The sequence below is a fragment of the Morone saxatilis genome, unplaced genomic scaffold (assembly GCF_004916995.1).
Source record: "Morone saxatilis isolate NCDOM2014 unplaced genomic scaffold, NCSU_SB_2.0 Contig7, whole genome shotgun sequence".
Lineage (NCBI taxonomy): Eukaryota > Metazoa > Chordata > Actinopteri > Moronidae > Morone > Morone saxatilis.
This window is the reverse complement of record NW_023340246.1, coordinates 10805900-10828091: the sequence shown is the minus strand read 5'-3', so window position 1 is coordinate 10828091 and position 22192 is coordinate 10805900. Positions and strand designations below refer to the sequence as shown.

The window sequence follows — 22192 nt, the reverse complement described above, 5'->3', positions numbered from 1 at the left end:
ACCATGTCTGTATTTGACATTTTAAAGACAAAACCAATTATTGCGAATATAATCGGCAGATTAATCGATCACGATATAATCGCTGTCTGGCAACGTTCTCATAATTTCTGATTCGATTTTAAAGTGCCATTATGTGACTCCAATTCCCCCCTTTAATGCAATCTAACCACATTTAAGAACAAGGTTACTATTGTTATTTATGTTATTCCCCGTCTTTCATTCTTCATCATTATCAGACAAAATGGCATGACAATCGGATGTCGACCAAGCAGGTGACCATCACAGTGACACAGAGCATCCATCAGGTGGATAAGAATGGAAAAGTGAAGAAGTCCCTCACCACCTATGAGGTTATGAAACCAGTGGAAAGCCTCAAACAGGTGGCCACCCAAAACACCTGACTACAGGGAGACTGGAAGGAGCCAAAGAAAAATAAAAAGATAACTGTTCAATCAGTGAACTCATTGTTTCTGTGGGAAAGAATCTTTCAGCTCTGACAGCTAATGAAGGCCCAAGAAAGATGTGTGACTTTGCTCTGAGACTTTGAGCTGTACCATTTAGTCATATTGAAAACATGGCTCGTTTTCTTTAAAAAAAAATACTCTGGCTGTGTTGTATTTAATATTGTAAGATGTATTTCTATGGTGCCTGTTACAATATTTTACTGTACTTTGACACATCAAAGACACTGACATGTAAAACCCGTCTGTTGGTCAAAGAAAACACGAGATATGACATTTTACAGTGCATAGAAAAAAATCATAGTATACAGCAGACAGCCTGTTTCAATGGCACATTTCAAATTCCTTAAGTGAACAAGAACCTAAAAAGCATATTAACACAATTTTAAGGTGCTTTTGAGGATACATACATGTGTGCGCCTAATACAGTATTATTTTACATACGAATGTTAACAAATAGGAATATTCACAAATTATAAATATATAGTTTTGTTATTCGACATTGATACAGAACATGTGGTTGCTGCTGTGTTAAAAATCTGTATGGCTCAGGAAAGTGAAACGGATTGTGATGATTGCACTATTGCTAGTGAAGGCAGGAGTTTGTGATGACAATGTAGACAACTGTCTAACTACATCGTGTTGTTTTGTACAATACAGTTACATTTTCTTATCTAGTCGATTGTGTTTTCTAATGACAATAAATTAAAAATATTTATGGTCCTTGTTTGAAATGACTTCATAAAGAGCTGTATATCTTAGTTTAAATGACAAAAACACGGGATAAACATGTTGGCACTTTGACGAACTGTGGTGACAAAAATAAACATGAAACATGCACTTCTCTGGGATCCTCACACATTATACATCATATATAGCTTGTAGCATCTTCTCTGGCAGCATTCATTTTGGAACAATTGATGATTAATTGCAGAGTTTCTAAGTGGTGCTGCGGGGACTGTAACAGCAGTTCTGGGGTCAGCTTTGCGTTGAAAGTGTGTGGATCTGTTTCTGATGGTCGTAATTTATATCTCCTGATCTGAACGATGGCTCTTCCTTCTCCATCCACTCCTCCGCACAGAAGTCTGGGAAGAAGAAATGGATTTCTCTTTGTGCCGACTCAACCGAATCTGGAGAGAAAATGATGACAGTTTCACTCGGCATAAATCTTAAAGCTTGGCAATGGAAGTACAAGGTTTCTAAATGTGTGGCTGTGTCCAGAGTCACTCCCTCGTTCAAACCTTCACTAAACCCTATATGTTTTACTTTTTTTATTTGCTACTCTATAGTCAGTAGTAAATGTATTTAATTACTTTTATTACATTTTATTTTTTTATTTACAGGTTTTTTTATATATCAAACTCAGTTGCAGAAAGCAGTGAACATGTCATGTACAGTGCATTTTCGTTCCACTCTATCTAGAGCATAAATTTCACACTTAAATTAAAACACAAATAAAATGGCAGTGTATTAATATAGTAGGGCATTATATAGTTAACGGAATGGTTTGGACACAGCCTCAGTGATCTGTCAATGCCATCCTAATATAAATCCTCAAATATCTAGATTTGTCATGATACTTCTAAGATATGTGACAATGGATGTACTGTTTAATAATAGGACTTGTGAGAATTGGCATTGCTGTAATGTAAATCCATGGGGCTTTAAAACTGCTACAGTTTATTACTGAATAAAATATTAGAAAGAATGATTGTGTGGACATTTTTTAAACTTAATACAAATATTAAGTATTTTACGATGCACTATGGTAGAAAAAAATAATATATTTATTCAAATATTTTGCAATGCAACTTTCCTTAAGAATAAAGTCTATATGTAGTTATTTGTTCCCTTTGATCACACTCTTACAGTAATTGTATGCTAAAGCTAAACCTGCAGTATGTGATTTGACAGTTCTTGTGATAATGCATGGCTGTGTAGGACACGATGTAAATCTGCTACTTGCTACTTCCTACCTGAGCCATGAGTTGTGTTTCGTGTGTCTGTGAGTCCAAACTGGGCTCTGATGGAAGCAGGCGAGGTGTATCTGGCTCTGAACACTTTGGTCGGTCCCATCAGTTCCCTCCAGTGACGTATGGCGTCCTCTCTGGCCAAAATGTACGCTCGCATCGGACCACTGTGGGAAGGAAGTCAACAATATGACCATTCAACCATATTCTGCTCTGTGTGGCTGCTACAGACATTTCCTTTTAAACACTGGGTGCTTTTCTGTCACTGACAGCATTCAAAGAACGGTTGCTGTAGCAACTGCAGATTGACTGCTGTGAGGAGACAAAAATGACAACGTGATTATAAAAACCTTTTGCAATCCAGTGGGGACATATGGAGCTATTGTGAACAGGCTGGATTTTGATTCTCAGACAATTGCTTCAGGGGAGCTTAACACGGCGGTCCGCTGATAATTGAAACTCTTGTTGTGACATTTCAGAAAATGATTTATTGAGGGGCACTTTGTCACCAAATTGTGATTTTCCCCTTGAGGCAAATTATGATTTGTAATTCTGGGCTGTATAAAATGGACTTGTCTTGGGTTATGTGGTATGAAAATGTCTCTGTTATTCCATTTTAAATGAGTCAGACAGAAAACAACATACCCAAATGCATAAAAGCCTCAATCAGTCGTTCAATGCCATGTGATTTCAGCTTACCTTGACATGAATTCAACAAGTCTTTGGTAGAAGAATCGCCCTAAGAAGCAAAACAAAAGCAAGTTAGACAGAGTTTTAGGATATCAGTGCAAGTCTTAAATATTTTTTTAATTTTTAATTATCCAACTAACCATAAGAGGCTGTTTCTCTCTCCCTCTCAAAGTGTTGTAGCTCTAGTAATACAGTGAGGAATGAATCACTTGTCTTAACCTACACACGTCTGCTAAAAATAGGCTACTGACTCAGATGAGGTCAGATAGAGTCACTACAGCAAAACTTGGTTCGTTAAAATAAACACATATGAGTTGTGTTCACACCTGAATGTTCAGCGTAGAACTTCTCAGAGTCCTGCGCTCCTCCCACACCAAGCGATCTTTTGGCATCTAACGATGCCAAAGTTGTTGTCCAGGATTCTGGTGAAGAGCCTTACAGAGAAGAAAAATATTTTTACATTATTGTGGGCCAATATATACTACTATATATATATACTATACTCATATACTACCTCTTAGTTGATGATATCAATTAAGCTACAAATGGGTGACATTAAAGAAGCAAACACAAACTCCTGGTCTCTGGAACCCGCTCCCCCATTCCCCACAGGTGTTAATTTTAATCAATGCATTCAATGTCCCCTTTTGTCGAGTATGAAAGAATCTGCATTTGTCATGTTGTGTGTGTGTGTTGTGTGTGTTGTGTGTGTGTGTGTGTTGTATAATATATATAAGTATATATATATATACACACACATATACATATATAGGGAAAAGGGCATGCATTTCAGTGTTATTGTATCATCTACTGGAATAAGACCTGCCAGAGGGATGATACTTTAAGACAATATTCTGATACAAAAGGTCATTCTTCTGCTCTTTATTAAGATGACAACAGACGTAAACCGGTCCAATTTATTTGGCTGTGAAATGGGACCTTTCACTAATGGAATATTTCACGATTGCAGCAGCTTTCAGGACTTTGAGGCCTCAGGGCTTGTAAATCTATCAAGACAGCAAATGGAGTTTCTTCTTTACTGTTTGAATTAAAGTGAGAGTGTAGCAGGCTTAGGCCATGTCAGTGAACGGGCTACTTAAGATATGGGTAACTTATTATCCTTAACCTTGTTTATATTTTGGATATCTATATATATCTTTCCTACTTTGCACTGCAACTGCTGCACAACAGTTTCCCTCAGGATGAATGAAGTTCAATAAGGCACAAAGCGCCTCAACTTATTATTATTCACACTGTATTTCAGTAAGTCCAATAGTGGAAATCTCTGGGAAATAACTTCAAATGTTTCAATTCAGTCAAAAAGATTGTACAATATAATATGTATGTTTAGTGGACTGTTGGTGGTCGTGTATGTGTACATTTTGCTCTTTTGCTTTTGTTGTGCCCATATAAAAAAGGCAGGCAGATATCTATCGTCTAACTACTTATTTTGAGAAAGGAGAAACCAAGATAAGATTTTATTTTCTTCTCCCTGCAACAATAACTGAATCCAAAATCCAAAAACTGAACTGCTTCAGTAAAGTAAGTGTTTACTCTTTATCTGGCATCACTGCTCACGACAGCAACAGCCCTTTAAAGCACAAGATGTTCCTTTATTGATCCCATGTAGGGGAAATTTGGCACAGCAGGAAAAATATGTGGTGCAAAGAAAGAACAAAATACAATAAAATATAATAAAAATATAAAATATATACACTATATACAGTGAAGGGGAGTAGAGTACCTTAATAAGTTGGGTCACAGTCTCATGGATGTCACAATACTCTGAAGAAGTTAGATTTGGTATAACAATAACAGACAGTAACAGTGAGAGCTCACCTCTAACATGACAGGATGAGCTACAGCGTCTGGTTTGATGACCGCCAGGGTGAGCTGCAGCACTTTGGACAGGCGACGAGCTGTTAGTATCATTATCTGATAGAAAATAAAGACAGAATAAAGAAATCAACCCCTCATCGTGTGCAGCAGTGTCCACAGTGAGCTGCGGAGATACACCTTGGTACACAGCTTCAAGCGAACTAATTGTAAATCCTTAAACCTACAAATAATTCATTCAGTGTGAACAACAAGAGCAGAAAAGATGCGACCTTCGCTGCTGAAGCAGTTGTTTGGACTCATACATATTTCCAGCAGTATTAGTTCCAGATACAAACCTCTGGTGTGATTAGTTTCAATTACAGGTCACTTTAAAGAAGACAGCTCGCACCGGGCGTCGCCATGTTGTCGCAAATATAAACTGCTTTAATATTAAGTCTCTACTCCGTTTCTACAAGAACATGTCATTTTAATTTGGTTTATTTAACTACAAACTGTTATATTTGCTGGATTTTAGATGTAAAATTGCTGAATGATATCTCGCACCGGTCAGTCCGCTAGTAAATACTGTCCCCAGAAACGGAACCAGCACATTGTGTTCCTACAGCGACTCCAAATAAAAACTTAAAGCAACCCATTAGTTCTTTTACTCAGCTCAGTTCATATTTACAAAGATTAAAACATATTTCTTACCACACACAGAGCAAGAAGACACAAAATGAGAGTTCCTTGTAGGGGTTTATGTAAAAGTTATACTACAATGTAAAAATACTCAATTACAAGTATCAATTTGTTTGCTTAAAATATTAAAAGTAAAAGTACTTGTTTTGTAGAAAATAGACCTTTGTGACTTACATTTTAAAATAGATTAGACATGAATGTGTAAAAAGCATTTTACTGTAGTAGTTGTTTTATAGTTTAGTGTAGCAGTTCCCAACCTAGGGGTCAAACCCCTCCAAAGGGTCAAAAGATAAATGTGGGTCTGAGATGATTAAGAAGACTTGAACATGTGACAACCAGGAGTGATCTTAGCTTGAGTGCCGCTCTTGAGCTTCTGTGATTGGAAGAACCTGTTTATGTTGAGCTTATAAATCAATGTTTATCATGATTCAGTCAGATATTCTGATGGCTCACAAGGTTGTCACACATACTTTATAAATGTAATAATTTAATGTAATTGATTACATAATTGTTTCACAAACTATATTTATAAGGTTTGTTCCCAGCTCATATTCTTTAGGACAAATCTCTCTTTACATTGGAAATAAAAAGATGAGTAAATTCAGTTTCTGGTTTCCTTGTTCCACAGGGAACGGGTCCCTTCAAAGCAGCACCGCTGAAGCTAAATGGGATTCAGTGCCTTGCACAATGACACTAGTAGGACTTGTGCTGCCCACCGTTGCCATGTCACAGTTCACATCAGGAAATGGCTTTATTATCTCTAAAAGACTGCTGATGATAGTTTTTATTATCACTGTTAAATAAATAAAAAAATTAATACATTAGTATGCATTGTTTCATGACCATGCTTTCATCATAAATGATGGAGGATGCTCTGTTTGTTTCACAACTCCCTAATACCTCATCTTAAACAGTGTAAACACAGCGGCCATGTAACTGAGTATCAGTAGGATGAAGAATAAAGGTTTAAACCAATAAAACTTTCTCAAATGATTGAATAATCCTGCCCCTCTCATCAAATAAAACTTTTATTTTCTTGCTTGGTTCAAAAATGTGTCGCAGTTTGTGGACTATTAAACTTGAATAAAAGTGAATTTAATTCCTCTTTAAATATTAAATACATTAAAATTAAAGAATCACAATCTCCTTAACTTGTCTCATTGAGAAAGGTGAGATTACCCAGAGCCTCACAGCTGTACCCTTATGAAGCAAAACATCTTTAAAACATAGGACTGTGAGGTTTAGATTATGGGTGGATTAATAATGCATAGATGCTCTGTAGTAGCTGGCATGAAGCAGAGGCTGGAGTGCGGGAGATTTTTGTCCGTGGAATTTCATCAATGTGGGAGATCAGACATCCAGTATGAGTTACAAACACGGAGCACATTCCAGCAATGCAAAATGGCCACACCCTTGAAAAGAGGAGGTTGTGTGTGTGTGTGTGTGTGTGTGTGTAGGGGTTGACATTCAGAGAGAGAGAGAGAATAGGAGGGAAGAAAGGGGGGATGGATGTCCCACATAGGTTTCTCCCACCTGCCCATGTCATGTGACTTGGGGTGACACCACAGCTGTTACCACCCATGAGGGGGATGGAGAGTACGAGAGGAGGTGTTGGGTGGGTGAGGGGTTGGATGGAGCAAATCTCTGAGGATATAACATACAAACCTACGTACTTACAGTATATATAAACCTAGTACTAAGTCCCCTCAGATTTACTTAAACATACTACAAGGAGTTTTTAACTGGTTGTGAGTTTAAAACTGATGCCTCTATATGACCTATACACAAACCCATAGACAGACCTATAAAGTGAGAAGACTGGCTATTTCTGTAAGTGGTCGACCAATATGGGTTTTTCAGTGTCTGATGCTAATATTTAGAGAGCAGGGCTGCCAATGGTCGATATCAAAACAAAGAAAAGTCATGTATAATTCTGTTCTATAGGAAATTTAGGCATATGTGAACAGCGGGATGAATGTATGAGAGTTTTCACCACCTTCCCAAAATTCACAATGGGGACCTCTGATGTGGTTCCACAGCAGCATATCTGACAAGGCTACCTGTTGATGTAAGATTTTTCTTTCTGCATCAGCCTCATGAGCACAGACATCTGCTGATGCCAATGATCTCAAATGCTAGATAATCGGCCGAGTGATTAATCTGTCATTCATTTCTATGTAGTTATTCTTAATGCCTACCACGGGGTCGGATTCCCCTGAAACGAGGTGATGGAAACACTACCACTTATGAAAGTTCCTTGTAGGGGCTTTAAGTAAAAGTAATACCACAATGTAAAAATACTCAGTTACAAGTAAGTACACAAGTATCATTAGTTAAATGGACTTTTACAATATTAAAAATACAAGTACTTGTTATGTAGAAAATAGACCTTTGTGACTTACATGAATGTGTAAAAAGCATTTTACTGTCGTAGTTGGTCGAGGGTTAGTTTTAATGACTTTACATACAGTTTAGTCCAGTGGTTCACAACCTAGGGGTCAGGCCCCTCCAAAGGGTCAGAAGATAACTCTGGGTCATGAGATGATTAAAGTGCGAGGAAAGAAGCAAAAAAATAATTCCTGCTGCACAAATCTGTTTTAGTTTACCGCTTTTGTTAAATACTGGATAATTTAACTGTTTAAAAGGAAACGTGAGAAGTTTAGAGGGTAAATGTCTCTTTCGTGGAACTGATGAACTCAGTCACCCAGTCATGAGTGCAAAATGATCTCTACCTCATTCATCACACAGCTGAAGGAAGTTTCCGTGTTCAGAAACACATTTAGGAACTCAAAATGAGTGATCTTTGATGCTTTCTTTCTCTTTTGATGATGTAAGTAGCTTATTTGGGAGATTATAAAGACTTAAAGTAGATGAGGTATTGTTTAAACATCATGATCAGGGTTAAGGATGGATGGCAGACAGAGTTGGACAGAACAGAGACCACCGTCGATCACTGCTGACTCTTTCTTTAAACATCCTCAGCTGGGCGGCTGATTCAGCGGATCCCCCCACTCTCTGTCCGCCATAAACCCCATCTCTGTTTCATCTCGGTGTCCCTGCTGCTGCTGCTGTTGCTGCTGCTGCTGCTGCCTCTCCTGCAGTTGTCGTTTCCTTTTGGTGGACAGCTGACTGACGACCCCCTGTCAGCCCACTTGGGTGTCCATAGTCTTTTCCATTCATTCATCCACCAGGAACCACAGTGAAAGAGAAACGTTGGAGCTATATGATATAAAACAGAAATATATGTGTTGATACTGTATAAGAGGAGGTCTGGGAATAAGAGAAGATAGCGATGTTAGAAAGTGACTAATGTAGCCTGCTGTGTTGGTTTACTACATTATACATGGCATTTTTTGTACTTACTGCCTGTGTACAAATCTAATGTGTATTTGGTAACACTTTATTTTACTGCTCCCATAGTTTCCTAAATTCCTTAAAATGATATGATATGATATGCAACTACAGATAATCTAATATTAATTCCTCTGGAAATTAAAAACTTTTTTTTCACCACTATTACTATTAATCTACTGCATCACATCCTTGAAAATGATTTTTACTGCATAATTATATTGAAGTATCCATATTATGCAATCATATTGATAAACAGGTAAAATGATACACAGGGTTATATGGTGAAAGTTACGTTCTGTTCTTTCTGTCTTTGTTTGCACTGAAACTAGTCAGTTATTATGTCTTAATGTTTATACTGTAGTGATAAACTTATTTGTGCATAGAGTTCAATTTCCACTATGATGTAAGGGATTTATGAACAAACCACCAGTGTTTTAGATAAAATGCTGAATTCCAATACATTAAAACAATACTGTAAGTGTTGTCCTTGTTTGTGTGCCTGCAAAGTCCTTTGAGAATGTTAAAGCAGTTTAGGGCTTTATAATTAAACTGGACTTATAACAGGGCTTCAACAACAACCACATATACATACATTTTAAACCCATTTTTAACTCATTTGTGAGAAAATAATACATACAGTGGTTAGATGTGTATAGTCCATTAACAATAAAGGTGATTTCACTAAGTCGTAATGTTCAAGTTCATTCACTCAGCGGCCTCATGTGTTTACACCAATTAAGACCTTTCACCCCTTCATCCTTATTGCACTATATCAATGTCAATGGTTAATTTATTCATTTGCTCATTGCTGTCTTCCCTGCATTGTTGCTTGTTGCTTTGTTTTCAGTAGCTTGTATTCAGTCACTTTACATTGTATGCATTTAGCCTACTCATTACCAAGAGAAATGGTTCATTAGTTTATTATGCTGACCTTGAAATTGTATCGCTTAGCCTATGTTTACCCAAACGAAACTAATTTTCCCTACATTAATGGTGGAGAATGATGACATATCAGACTTGGGCCAGTAACGGCAAATGCAGCTTTACAAGAGTAAGTCTGCTTACCCAGGTTTACCCTACACTGGTGTACACTGATCTACCACATTGTAGCTCACCTGTCACCAGGTCACTCAGAGGCCGCCTGATCATTACAACAAGGCCATTTAATGGGGGACAACACCCAGAATCCTTTTATGTCCTAATTCGTTGGTTGGTGAGAAAAGTCAGGCATGTGCTTCCTGCCATGACACCTTTTGGGGCTTTAGTAACAGATCCAAGCCTCTTAATTAGGGTGCCATATTTCTAGAAATCTAGAAATGAATGAAACTTTAAAATCAAGGGTGACCACCTTTTGTTTAATGACTTCCACCAGTTATTAATACCCTGATGTAACCAATGTGGTCAAAATAACAATTTATTCAACTATATCTTAAGAGTTCTTTGGTTTGGTAGATTTTTTACATTGTTATAGGTGGAAAGAAACAAATTGTGTATTAGATTGTAACCAAACCACTAAATAGAGCCTGCACTGTATCATTATATTAAGTCATGTTTGCAATCCTTCATTCTCAGTTCTAATGACCTCAAAGCATCCGACTAAATCCATCTGTCCCCTCGGTGTATCACAGGAGTGAGTTGCCTTCACCTCTCCATCACCTGTTCTTTCTTTTAGCCTAAATGCCGGTGACCTTTGACCTATCTGCTCCATTGCTCCACCACACGGGACCAGGCTCCCTGCAACAGCTGTGTCAACCTCAGCCCTGGCAACTGGTGTGCCCAGGGAAGGACAGAGAGTGGCAGCATTAATGTCAGACCACGTAATGAGTCAGCAACATGGCACTGTCTTATCTTTGTCAGGATCAAACAGTTGACTTTTACATGCTGGTTTCTCATTGGAGCATCGTCATCCCCACCGCCTTAATCTGACTAGGGTGCAAAGTAACTACGCACATTTATTCAAGTACTGTACTTAAGTACAATTTTGAGGTACTTTAGTGTTGCCATTTTATGCTACTTTATACTTCTACTCCACTACATTTCACTTGTACTTTTTACTTTATTTCATAGCTGTAGTTATTTAGCAAATTCAGATAATTAATTGAAAATATAAATGAAAAAATGTATTATCATATATTATTATGGATTAGGCTACCTAACAGTATATAAAGTATTCAAATTAGCCCCATCTTAACCAGCTTCAATACTGATAGTGATAACTGAGTGTACTATAATAAACATTACTATGAAATGCATGATGAGTACTTGTACTTTTGGTATATTTTGATGCTTACACTGTTGAACTTTTACTTAAGTACAATTTTTGAATGACTTTTACTTGTAACATAGTATATCAAAACATGTTCTTCATTCATACTTTTACAGAACAAAAACATCAAATGAGACAGGAGATGTTTTTTAACTCTGCACGTCCTGCAGAGAGTTTCCTCTAAAGACCAGGGGGTTAACCTATGAGGTTGTCCCATCCTGTGCTTGTGCAGGAGCTGATCTGGTGTCAGCTGCCGGTTTATTTATACCAATAGAAATCCATGCCATCCACTGTTGAAGAAACTGCTCTGGGGTTAGTCAGCTCTAACTCCTACCTGCTGTCCCGAGGGAACTAATTTCCTCCTGCCAAGAAAAGTGTGTTGTGACCTCCCCAGAAGCAGTGGGACATTGGCAGCGTGGTAGATGGGTATGACAGAGGGGAACAAAGTGATTAGCAAACGGGGGCCCCGGTATGTGAACACGGGTTAAAAATAACCTCACTGACCCAATTTGTAGTTAACATGCAACACAACCGCTGAGCTCTGGCGCTGTCTTCTTCCCATTTTGGCTTAATTGTTCTTAAAAAATGACTCGATGAACTTAAAATGAAATCCCACATTGAATCATGCATCGGATAATAAACATGTTTTGTGAAAAGTTTCATGGGATTTATTAGATATATAAATGATTGCCAGACTGATGGTTGGAGCTCAGATAAATAAAACAGAAGAGGGGTTGACAGATGGAAAAAAAATCTGAGAGTAAGATGAGATCTTTTGCATGATGCCACATGATGAAAGAGAAGCAGATGATTAGATGAGAGTCTGTTTGTTGGCAAATCCTCAGTCTGTGATTCAGTATATGACAGTGATCAGCTGTCCAGTTAAGAGGAACCGCAGGATTATGTTTGTGTCTTAACCATTGTGTCCGGTGTGAGAGACCAAGAATCCACTCAACAACAAAAGTTATCTGATATTCCTAGTGCCCAGATATATCTGGCAAGGCCTTGGCGCATAGCTGACATTAGTGGAAATGTTGCATTTGTGATACACCCTGGCTTGGGGCCATGGGAAATATTGAACAACTGTCGAATTTAGACAACATCCTGTGGCGGAGAGAAAACGGGAGCTACAAAGATGCGATGGGGTGGCTATTTGTGGACGGCGAGTGCCTCGAAAATAGCGAGACTATTAGGTTTCAATATAAGCCCCCCTCTCGGAGCTCGAGCTTTCTGTGAATGAGGCCCGGGTTCCTATCACACCCAACCCCAGCGCTGATTTTAGAACACAGGTGTTGACCTTAGTGGAGCGGCTTGTGCTTGCAGCAGAGGAAAATGAACCCCTGAGCTCGAGCCTGTTTGCCTCTACAGTATTGGCCGCTTTGTGGTCACACAGATGCTTTAAAACAGTCATATAAGGATCTATAGATTCTATACGATTATTTAGAAAATAATAACAGCAAGTTTGATGAATCAAATGATGCTGATGCTTACTGGGTAAATGGTTGATGATGGCTGATAAGAAACTGTTGTAACACTTCAAATGGTAACTTGCTCTTTAAGATGATTGATTTTTTTTTTTTTACATTTTCAACTATTTATTTTTATTTTTCCCTCCACATAAATGCGGCCTATGTTACATTCGGTGTTGTTTTGTAAGTGTCATGGCGGCAGGATGGTCACCTTGTGGCTACTGGAGAATTTATTGCTTCGTTTTTATGGTGCCACAAGAAGCCCCGTATAACTCATTCACACTCCTCACATATCATCGACTGTGCTTCATTAACAGAAGTTTACATTACAGTTTATCAAAGGATTTACCACGTTTGGTTGACTGCGGCTTCCTCGCAAAGGTAATCACCTTAAAACATCATGTCATCACATAAAAACGGCTTTTGTCAGAGGCAACTAAATGCTTTGACAACAGTGAACGTCACTTTTTCCTATACTGTAAATGATACAATGAAACTAAAGTGAAGCCCAGGAACCAAACTGGGATGAAACTCAACCTTGGCTTCAGCTGTGACTCGTGGCCTGCTGTTCTGACTGGACCCCCAAACCCAATAAAACACGCCCATCGTGCAGTTGCTTCCTTGTTTCTCTGTATCCCTCTCTTTCTCCCTTTTTCTTTTTTTCTCAAAAATGGAGCCATTGACATTCGGTGTAAAATAGAGGCAGGGTGGGGTGGGGGCTGAACAGAGGAACGGCAGGGGTGTAGGGTGTCTCGAGCCCAGTGTGAACAGCTGAGAGGTGTGATTTCACAGGCTGGCTCCCCCCTGTCAGGGCCCTGATTGGGCCGGACAGGAGGCGCAGGAGAGGCCCGGGCTTCTAAAGGACACCAACAGGTGGGAGGCCGCTTTGGAGGGGGGCACTCCTGGCGGGATAGAAAAGGCCGATCTGCAAGGCCTGTAGTGGGCACAATCCACCGGCCAGATATGGAGGAGGATGGTTGATCGCAGGATAGCTGAGGCGAAGAAAGGAGAGGGGCAGGATGAAGTTGGGGACTGGTTCTCAGGAAGCTGAGGGGTAGTTTGAAATGAGTTTGTGCTTTTAATGGGTGGAAAGGGCAACTTCAGGGAAAAGGTTGGTCTGAGATTTATCTGGTAGCTTTTCCTTTTGTTAGTTAATATAAAAGTTTCAGATTTGACTTCAGCAAATGGGCATCTAGGTTCTCTAGGTTCACAAGGTTTTAACAAATCTTCTAGATTAGGATGTTGTAGACTTTTGTCCTCAGTTTCTTTCATTTGCAGCACTGTGTGAGTAAAATCAGGTGTCAAACCAGTTGTTAAATGTTTTCTGCAAGTTTACGATAGACACAGAGCTCCATGTCGGAGCCTGACACCTCTGTCAGGTGAGCGGGAAGCTGAGGTGTAATACAGGAAAGAATCAGGAAATTTGGTGACTTGACATGTGTCTCTCAGAGGAGCCGTCACACTCCAATCAAAGTGAAAGGGCAAGTCTTTCAAATGGCCATTTGGTTCGGAGCTGGTTGACATAGCAAGTGGTTAAATTTTTCACGGAAGTCACCACTAGACAGTGTAGGAGATGCCGGCTGAACCAAGTGTGGCCTCAAGCTCAACACCAGCTACTCAGCACAAGAAGAACACAAGAGGAGGCACAACACATTTCACTGAAGGTGAGTAAAAAAGATTTTTAATGCATTTAAGCTTAAATTTGTTTGAAATATGCTCCCTTTAAACATTTCTTATCATTTCTGTTCTAATATAGGATATTTGTACACAATTGTTGGGATCAATGATTGGTATGGCATGAAGTAAAGGAAAGAAAGCAGATTGTGACCTTTGTCTGTTGGAAAGTCAGAATTTGCCTCGCCCTCCAGAGTTATTTAAACACAAGGGAGTTGAGCATCATCACATTGGCATTACCCATCAAAGAGCTGCATGGGCTGGTATTTAGCAGTATTAATCTTACATTTTTCTAATACTTGTTGTCAGGGACAAACAAAACAGTTAACAGTTTTCTTTTACTATTGGAAGGTCTTACTTTTTACTTGTTTGTCAGAAAGAAAAAGCAGAATGGGCCTCAAATAAGTCACACTTTAAAACAAAAATTAAACTTGAAATTTCCCTCTTTATTACCCTAAACTTTTAAATTTCTAACATGTCTGTGGCGCAGATGATCGAAGCCGCTATCACGTGTCTTCCTTCGCTCGCTCTGTCACAGTTAACCATTGTTAAGCCGGGTTGTTCCTGCTACTCTGCAACTGTGACTATGAAAGGGTGCTTTGTGTCCGAGGAGCAGTGAATCCAGTTGTTGCCCCTTGTGAGGACATGCTTCCTTATATCCCCATATTAATACACCACTTATGGAATGTAAGGAAGTGTGTGGTTTCAAGGGGACTTGAGCACCAACCACACTGGGAAGAAGAGACATTTCTGAATTTATTGTCTATTTAACAAAGATGGAGATTCATTCAGCATTGTCTGAGTGCTGCCTTTGTCTGTTTTATGAGATGGGAGGGGGATGTCAGGGATCATTAGCATGTGAGTGTGTGTATGTATGCGTGTGAGTGTGTGTGTATGTACACATGGCAGGACAACAGGTGAAAGGCCTGTTCCCTCTCCTTCAGCTCAGGCACGTGTGCAGTTAGCATTACTCCCAGGGATCTGCTGATCGGGTCTCAGGGACTTCTTGAAAAATTCCTGCCCTGCCCCAATGGCTGACAGTTAAGGAGGATTGACAGACCACAGCTGTCACCCATTATAGCAACCACAGGAAGAGGGGAGGGAGGGCAGAGATGTGGAGCTGTCACTGAGGGTGAAGGGTCGCTCCTGTAGGCTGGATTTGGAAGGAAATAGGGCGATGTCACCGGCTGTCAGGGTTCCCAAACCTCTAAATAGGAACTATCTGCTTGGTAACATGGATATGGTGTAAGGATATGTCATTAGTGCTGATCTTTTTCCTTTCTGTGTTCCTCCAGGTAAGGCTGAAGAGGACATGACGGCCTGACTGCTTGGAGATGAAGCCCACCCTCTATTTCTGCTCTTTCTCGTCCCTCATTTTCCTTATTTTCTATGTCCTCTACCCCTGTAACCCTTCCTCTCCCCCCTCCTGCCCTCCCTCTCACTCTGCCTCTTGAGGCTGAAGCAACACACCTTGCTGTGGCTGGTCAAACGGAACCAAGTCAGGTGTTTCTGTGAGGTTTGGTCCCCTTCAACCAGCTACTGCGTCGTGAATTCAGTCAGCAGACACCAGCGTGGAATCAAAGACACAGTGGCGTTGTGGTGTATGCTGTATATTTTGGAGGTGGTAGTCGGTTAACAATGATAGACAGATAGATAGTTTCTTTTCTTCAGTGGTTTGTTGTTGGTTGTTTCCTGTATGACAATGGATGTTAATAAAAATATTGCTGACAATATACAGTGTTAAATTTCTTCTGAATGTCTTACACATTTTTAGAAATCTAAACAATTGTAAAGGACATATTCACAGAGTCACATCTCTTTATATAAGCCCATATTAAACTGGGTGAGTGTAGCATTTTTCTTATTTTTGATTATACTCTGGTATAAAATGTGTAAGTGGGCTAATTGTTCTTCCAAGTATTACCCTGATAACAGTATAATGAGTAGTCATTATGCAATACCAAAAGCTCAGTGATTCATACGGTATGCACAAAAACCACATTCATTAAAAAACACCACCACCAAAAAGGACTCAATGACACTTTACCTATAATGTTTTAATTAGGTTATAATGACTTTTGTCCACCCTGTTAGAGATGTAGTCTTTGTCCTTTATTCAAAGAGGTTGCAGAGAAAATAATTATGAGTGTGCTGAAAATGGAATTGCTTAATGTGTAACTGAGAATTTGCTTAATATATTTTGTAAAAAGAAAAAAGAAACCTAAAATTATGTTGTAATGGAAAACTTATTTAGTTATAAATTGCAGTGTCATCTTCAGCAGTATATGAATCCTTTTCAGATGTGCACCTCATTGCATAAATGTAACAAGCACACACAGTACAAAATGCAAAAAATGTGATTTATTTTGGAACCATACATGCACAGATTATACTCAAAATCTCCTAATACAGGTATTTCATAGTCTTTTATTTATTTGCTTGATTGTTTGTTTAATTTTATTTTACATCATGCAAACAAAATCCATCAAATTACACATCAGTCCAAAATCTGACACATTGAGGGTGTGTTAGCAGAAAGAACCACAAAAAGGCATCCATAGAAATTTCTACAGCAATAATGATTATGTTCTGTGATATTTTGTGTTTCAGGGCATTATGTACCAGATTTTTGGAAATGTTCCTATTAAAGTCTGAGGTTTGATACCAATATTTAACACCCATCTACACATTCACTCATTATAAAGTGAAATACAAGGATGTAAGAAAATCCCCCCAAATTTACATTAAAAATTGGTTACTCTCCCATGTGTTACTTGTTTAGAGTAATAAACTGTATTTTGTATCCATTCAATTGGAGAAAAAAAAAGTCTGCTTTCCTTTTCTGAATTAATAACTTATTATCTCAAAATTCTGAGATCATTTTTCATGAAAATGTTAAATTAAAGCAATACGTCCAGCACACTCTGCATGCCCAGGACCATCTCTCAGCCACATGGGAGGACAGCTGAGAACAGGCACCCGGCTGTGGGCATAGATCACATCGACCTCCCTCCTTCTCTCTGGTTCTCCAGTGGAGTACTAGGGGTAAAAGCCAAGGAGACACAGAAGCCAGGCCATGGGCCCGGGCTGTAGCTCGCTCACCAGGGCTGGTGAGTTGTGCTAGATGTATCTCATTAATTGATCAAAACAGAGCAGAATAATTTTTCAAGTGAATGCAATACGCCGATGCCATTTTGATGTGAATTAGTCGGGTTAACATGGGTGTTACTAATGACACTAATTAAGATTATGTTCCATGTAATGCAGCACCATGACTCTGTTTGACCTGAATGGAAAATAACCTTAATTAATATCAACGCCTGTGTTCACCCTACTATTTAATGTTCAAAATAGCCACTGTTAAAATATCTATACACTTGAGTAAGAAGCTCATTAAATCACATTCATTTAAAGCAGCACTACCTTCCTCCACAAGGGGGCGACATACATATTCCGGGCCGGTAGTTTGTGCAGCAGCAGAGGAAGTGAAGCAGCACCGTAAACATGGCTGACAGTGGAGAGACAGGTGAGTGTGGTAGTGAGTAACAGCTGGACATTATCACAGTGTCCAGGTATTTTGAGAACTTTCTCTGTGGGCGCAGCGACAACATGCCTTGCGCTCACAACTGGTGTTTCATGGTCTTTGGGTTCGGCTCGTGTCGGGAGTTTAATCCCTTTATGCTGCTGCTGCTAACGGTGCTACACAGAGTAGTTTAACGGCAGTCATCGCGACGTTATTGCATCATCTTTTCGAGTAGTTTAATACATTAACAGAACGACTTAAAATGGTGGCTTTAAGCGGTCGTGGTGCGGCGCAGGTGCTGGTAGCCCATCGGCTGTGCTGCTGGTGTCGTTAGCATGATGCAAACCGAGTGACACACAGGGCAGCGAACAGCATCACCACAACTGAAGGCTGGCTCTGTCATTACAGCCCGATTCACAAACAAATAAATACATAAAATCATCCTGTTTTTTTGGTTGCTTTCACAGAAGGACCTGTTAAGAAGGGTGATGTTGAGCGAGCAAAGGTTTGTGTGTTATGTTGGCTTTTTTTGTCACATTCCTACATAAGGCTGCATGTTTAAGGCTTTTGATTTGTAACGTTTTCTTTGACCCCCCCCCCCCTGTTCTTGACATATTCGCTCGACAGACTGAAGGCAAAGAGCTGACCAAAGAGGAGAAGCAGCGGCTGAGGAAAGAGAAGAAACAGCAGAAGAAAAGCAAAGAGAAAAAAGATGAGAAGGCCTCACAGGAAAGTGAGAAAGAGAAGAAGGCTGTTAGTGCAGCTTCTCCAGCTTCTCAGCCCCCAACGCAACCCATAACACAAAAAGGTGCATACGACATGGTGGTGTTGTAGTTGGAGTCATTGAAATATGTCACATAAAGCATCGTTTGTATCAACTTTTTAGCCGACAAATCTGGGATTTGGTAAATGTTTCTAACTGTGATGCATTACTGTAATTAAGACTGTTGCGTCTCCCTCAGCTCCTTCAGCAGTGCCTCCTCTGGTTCCTGTGCCTGCCTCAGAAACTCCTGCCCCGGCAGACAAGCCAGCTAAGAGTAAAGCGGAGATGAAAGCGGAGAGGAGAGCTCGGCAAGAGGCTGAGAGGGCCTCCAAACAGGGCAAGAAGGGAGAGGGGGGACAGCAGGCCGCTCCGGGCAAACCTAAAGCGCCGCCTAGTGAGCTGCAGCCAGGTACTGTAGTATCCTGGAGGTCAGCACCAGTAGTGACCATCTGAGATTAGACATTGTACACCGTGGAGAAAGTCACACCTTTCATGTGTTTTCAGTGGTGAAGAGGCTCTCAGAACATATCCAGGTGGACAACCCGGAGGTTTTGAAGAAACTGGCAAAGAAATTGGAAAGACAGCAGGTTGGCTACCGTTATGTGTCATCTTTTGTGCATGCTGTTTCTGATTTCAGGACATAATAAGCATAAACTGCCCGTCACAAATGTTGTGAGCACCCTGTGTTAGCATTTATTGGGAAAGCTTGAGCACAAGAACTATAAATGCATTCATTATAAACACCTTGAAATGAGAAAATACAAGTAAGGAACAGATGAATCAAGGCGTGTTGGTGACTCTCATCAATCTGAATGGCTAAAATGAGTAATAATTCACATTGATAATAATAAATAACATCCTAAATAATGTGTTTTGATATATAACTTAACTATAAAGCGCGTCTAAAGTTCGGCTATTTACAGCAAGGACAGGTGTTAAAAAAACAACCGTGTTAATCATGTTCTGTCATTCTCTGCAACCTCACATAACCATGAGCGATAACCGCATGTGATTGTACGTAACATTTCTTTCAGACACCAGAATACAATGCTGCTACAAAGGTCAAGGTCTGACTCTCTAAATGTGTGCCATTGACATTTGTCTAGTTTTGTTGGCTAACATGTAACTGTTATCGTACTCCAACACCGCTCCTACACTGAAGAGTTAGGGATGCAAACTGCTTGGTCCATTGAGACAGGAGGCGGTGTGTCGGTGGGATGTGTTTGTTTGACAAGATGTTCATTGTTTCTTTTTGTTCTTTGTGTTTACCTACAACAAGTTTGCCGTGCGGGTGTATGGTTGTACTCCATACTTTTCTGTTTGTGTTTGGGGAGTATTTACACCATAACTACACATGATAAAAGTTCTGTTGACAAAGTTAAACATGAACATGTCTGTGGATTTTATTTGAGAGTAGCCTTTCATTGGTAATGTACATTTGGCTCTATATATTTGTTCCTTTCTTTGGTCCACAGACTTTTACTCACAGATGTTAGCTGTTTGTTTATTGTGCAGAGGCTGTGCTGTTACTGTGTGGTAACCTCGTGATCTCAGTTGTAACCTTCTGAATTACTGGGGTTGATGGCAGTGGACTCTGATCTGCTTTATTTCAGATCCCACTCCGGTCAGACTACGGCTATAAAGTCAGCCTGTTTTCTCATCTCCACCAGTACAGTCGCAAAGCCCCTCTAACACAGCAACTCAGGTAAACTGACAGAATACCATATAGTACAGTAGGTTGTGGGTATTGTCTGAAAAGATATATGTAGTACCGATAATATGTCTTAATCTCTTATTTCACCTTATATCTCTATATCTCACTCTTTTTATCTGTTGCAGCATTCCCTCCACAGTGATTCATCCTGCTATTGTTCGACTGGGTCTCCAGTATTCACAGGGCATTGTGGCAGGGTCCAATGCTCGCTCTGTCGCCCTGCTGCATGCCTTCAAACAGGTACAGAGCACAGACTATTAAGTCTGAGTGCTTTAGCCTGAGGATTTTCAAAGTGTGAGACTGTGGGACTCCCCTCCCTCAAAGCTTAGAACAACGTACCTGCCTTTAGCTTAGTTCAATACCTGTATGTCTGTGGGATCCTGTAGCAGCTGCTTGATCCCATAGACATCCAACAACTACCCTGTAAATACAAAACAGGGAGGATTCAAGGTAAAAAAGAAAAACTGTATAATTTTCCAGAACTTTCTCCTTAATCAATTTGAAGATATTTAAGCAATCCTACAGCATGGTTGCTTTTTGATATCTAATTATTTTTTTTGTGACTCAGTATATTTTTTGGGCTTTTATTGCCTTTATTATAGAGACAGCTGAAGACAGACAGGAAAGGGGGCAGAGAGAGGATGACACGCAGCAAAGGGCCACATGTTGGATTCGAACCCTGGGCCGCTGCANNCACTGAGCTAACCGGGCGCCCTTTGAGATCTAATTTTAAAAAATGTGTTTGTTAAAAACCCTTTATCTAGCTCTAGTCTCTGAGTCTCCCCTGAAACTGTTGGGGCACCTCCCACTTTGAAAACCCCTGCTTTGGACCAATAAAAGTGCGAGATGTCAACAGATATTGGACACACCACATAGTTTTAAATGTTGCAATATTACTTTTGTGTTTTAGCTTTCGTATATATACGTTATTTTCTCTGTTAACTTGTCTTGATACACCTGTCTAAACTGAGGATGGATTCACTAAACTGTAATAATAATTGATGGTTGGTAAAGCAGGCTGGAGTAGGCTGGATTTTCAAAATAATAATCTTTACGTGTAGCTTAACCCTCATTTAAAAAAATTGTGATTGCTTAAACTATATTTTGCCCCGTTTATTCCTTTGCTATTATTTCAACTCTTCATGATCCTTCAGCTAAAAGACAGTCTTCGTACAAAGTTAATCCAGCAACGCTGTTCAGCTTCCAGCTTTTCAAGTAATGTTTAGCTCCTGGCTGTCCACCCATTAATGCATCTCAGCTTTCCAGCAGCCAACAGTCCCACTATATCTAGCGTGAAGTTGACATCATTGTTTTTTTTCTCCTCAGGTTATAAGGGACTATACTACACCTCCAAATGAGGAGCTATCTAGAGACTTGGTCAACAAGCTGAAGCCTTATATCAGGTACAAAAAGTGTTCCAATTTTAGTCTTGTATCTTCACTAGTTTAGCCTAATCACTTTAAGTTTTACTACTAACTGCTATCTTAATTTATCACTTCATAAATGTAATAAATGAACTGTTAAAATTGAGTTAAACATAAAATGATTCCTTTTATCTTATTTCTCTTGCAGTTTTTTGAATCAGTGTCGCCCTCTGTCAGCCAGCATGGGTAATGCAATCAAATATATCAAGAAAGAGATCTCCAATATTCCTAGTCAGTGCAAAGAAGAAGAGGTTATTGTCACACTTGTTTTTCTCATAATTGATCCAGAGCTCATAAACTTGTTGTAGCTAACATTTTATTGATACAATAGACTTAATGTTACAGATTCACAGTCCCCCCCCCCCCC

General features: G+C 39.6%; 3 protein-coding genes and 1 long non-coding RNA gene across 6 annotated transcripts in view; 3 read left to right on the top strand and 1 right to left on the bottom strand.

The window, feature by feature from the left end:
- Positions 1–504, top strand: part of baalcb (BAALC binder of MAP3K1 and KLF4 b) — a 4970-nt gene extending 4466 nt beyond the window's left edge. The window contains exon 5 of the mRNA XM_035679316.1: positions 237–504. Within this exon, the coding sequence (XP_035535209.1) occupies positions 237–401 (165 nt within the window). The 3' untranslated portion in view covers positions 402–504. The remainder of the gene's footprint in view (positions 1–236) is intronic.
- A 111-nt stretch (positions 505–615) lies between these two features.
- Positions 616–5535, bottom strand: nme6 (NME/NM23 nucleoside diphosphate kinase 6). The gene is given in 8 exon segments (XM_035679315.1): positions 616–1591; positions 2438–2598; positions 3131–3170; positions 3448–3493; positions 3495–3540; positions 3542–3555; positions 4961–5056; positions 5296–5535. Coding segments are annotated over 7 exon segments (552 nt in total). The 5' UTR covers positions 5054–5056; positions 5296–5535; the 3' UTR covers positions 616–1439.
- Positions 5536–13442: 7907 nt separating this feature from the next.
- LOC118340580 lies at positions 13443–16134 on the top strand. Its single transcript, XR_004797379.1, has 2 exons — positions 13443–14391; positions 15697–16134. It is a non-coding gene; the product is annotated as an uncharacterized LOC118340580 (long non-coding RNA).
- A 1681-nt stretch (positions 16135–17815) lies between these two features.
- eif2b4 (eukaryotic translation initiation factor 2B, subunit 4 delta) overlaps positions 17816–22192 on the top strand; it is a 5809-nt gene continuing 1432 nt past the window's right edge. Inside the window, exons 1-10 of one of the 3 annotated variants that reach the window (XM_035678636.1) lie at positions 17816–17927; positions 18392–18429; positions 18552–18732; positions 18887–19096; positions 19192–19274; positions 19722–19748; positions 20301–20392; positions 20527–20641; positions 21728–21804; positions 21974–22076. In XM_035678636.1, the coding sequence (XP_035534529.1) occupies positions 17906–17927; positions 18392–18429; positions 18552–18732; positions 18887–19096; positions 19192–19274; positions 19722–19748; positions 20301–20392; positions 20527–20641; positions 21728–21804; positions 21974–22076 (948 nt within the window). In that variant the 5' untranslated portion in view covers positions 17816–17905. Of the gene's footprint in view, positions 17928–18391; positions 18430–18551; positions 18733–18886; positions 19097–19191; positions 19275–19721; positions 19755–20300; positions 20393–20526; positions 20642–21727; positions 21805–21973; positions 22077–22192 lie in introns of all 3 variants that reach the window. The other 2 variants (XM_035678635.1, XM_035678637.1) reach the window with 2 other exon arrangements.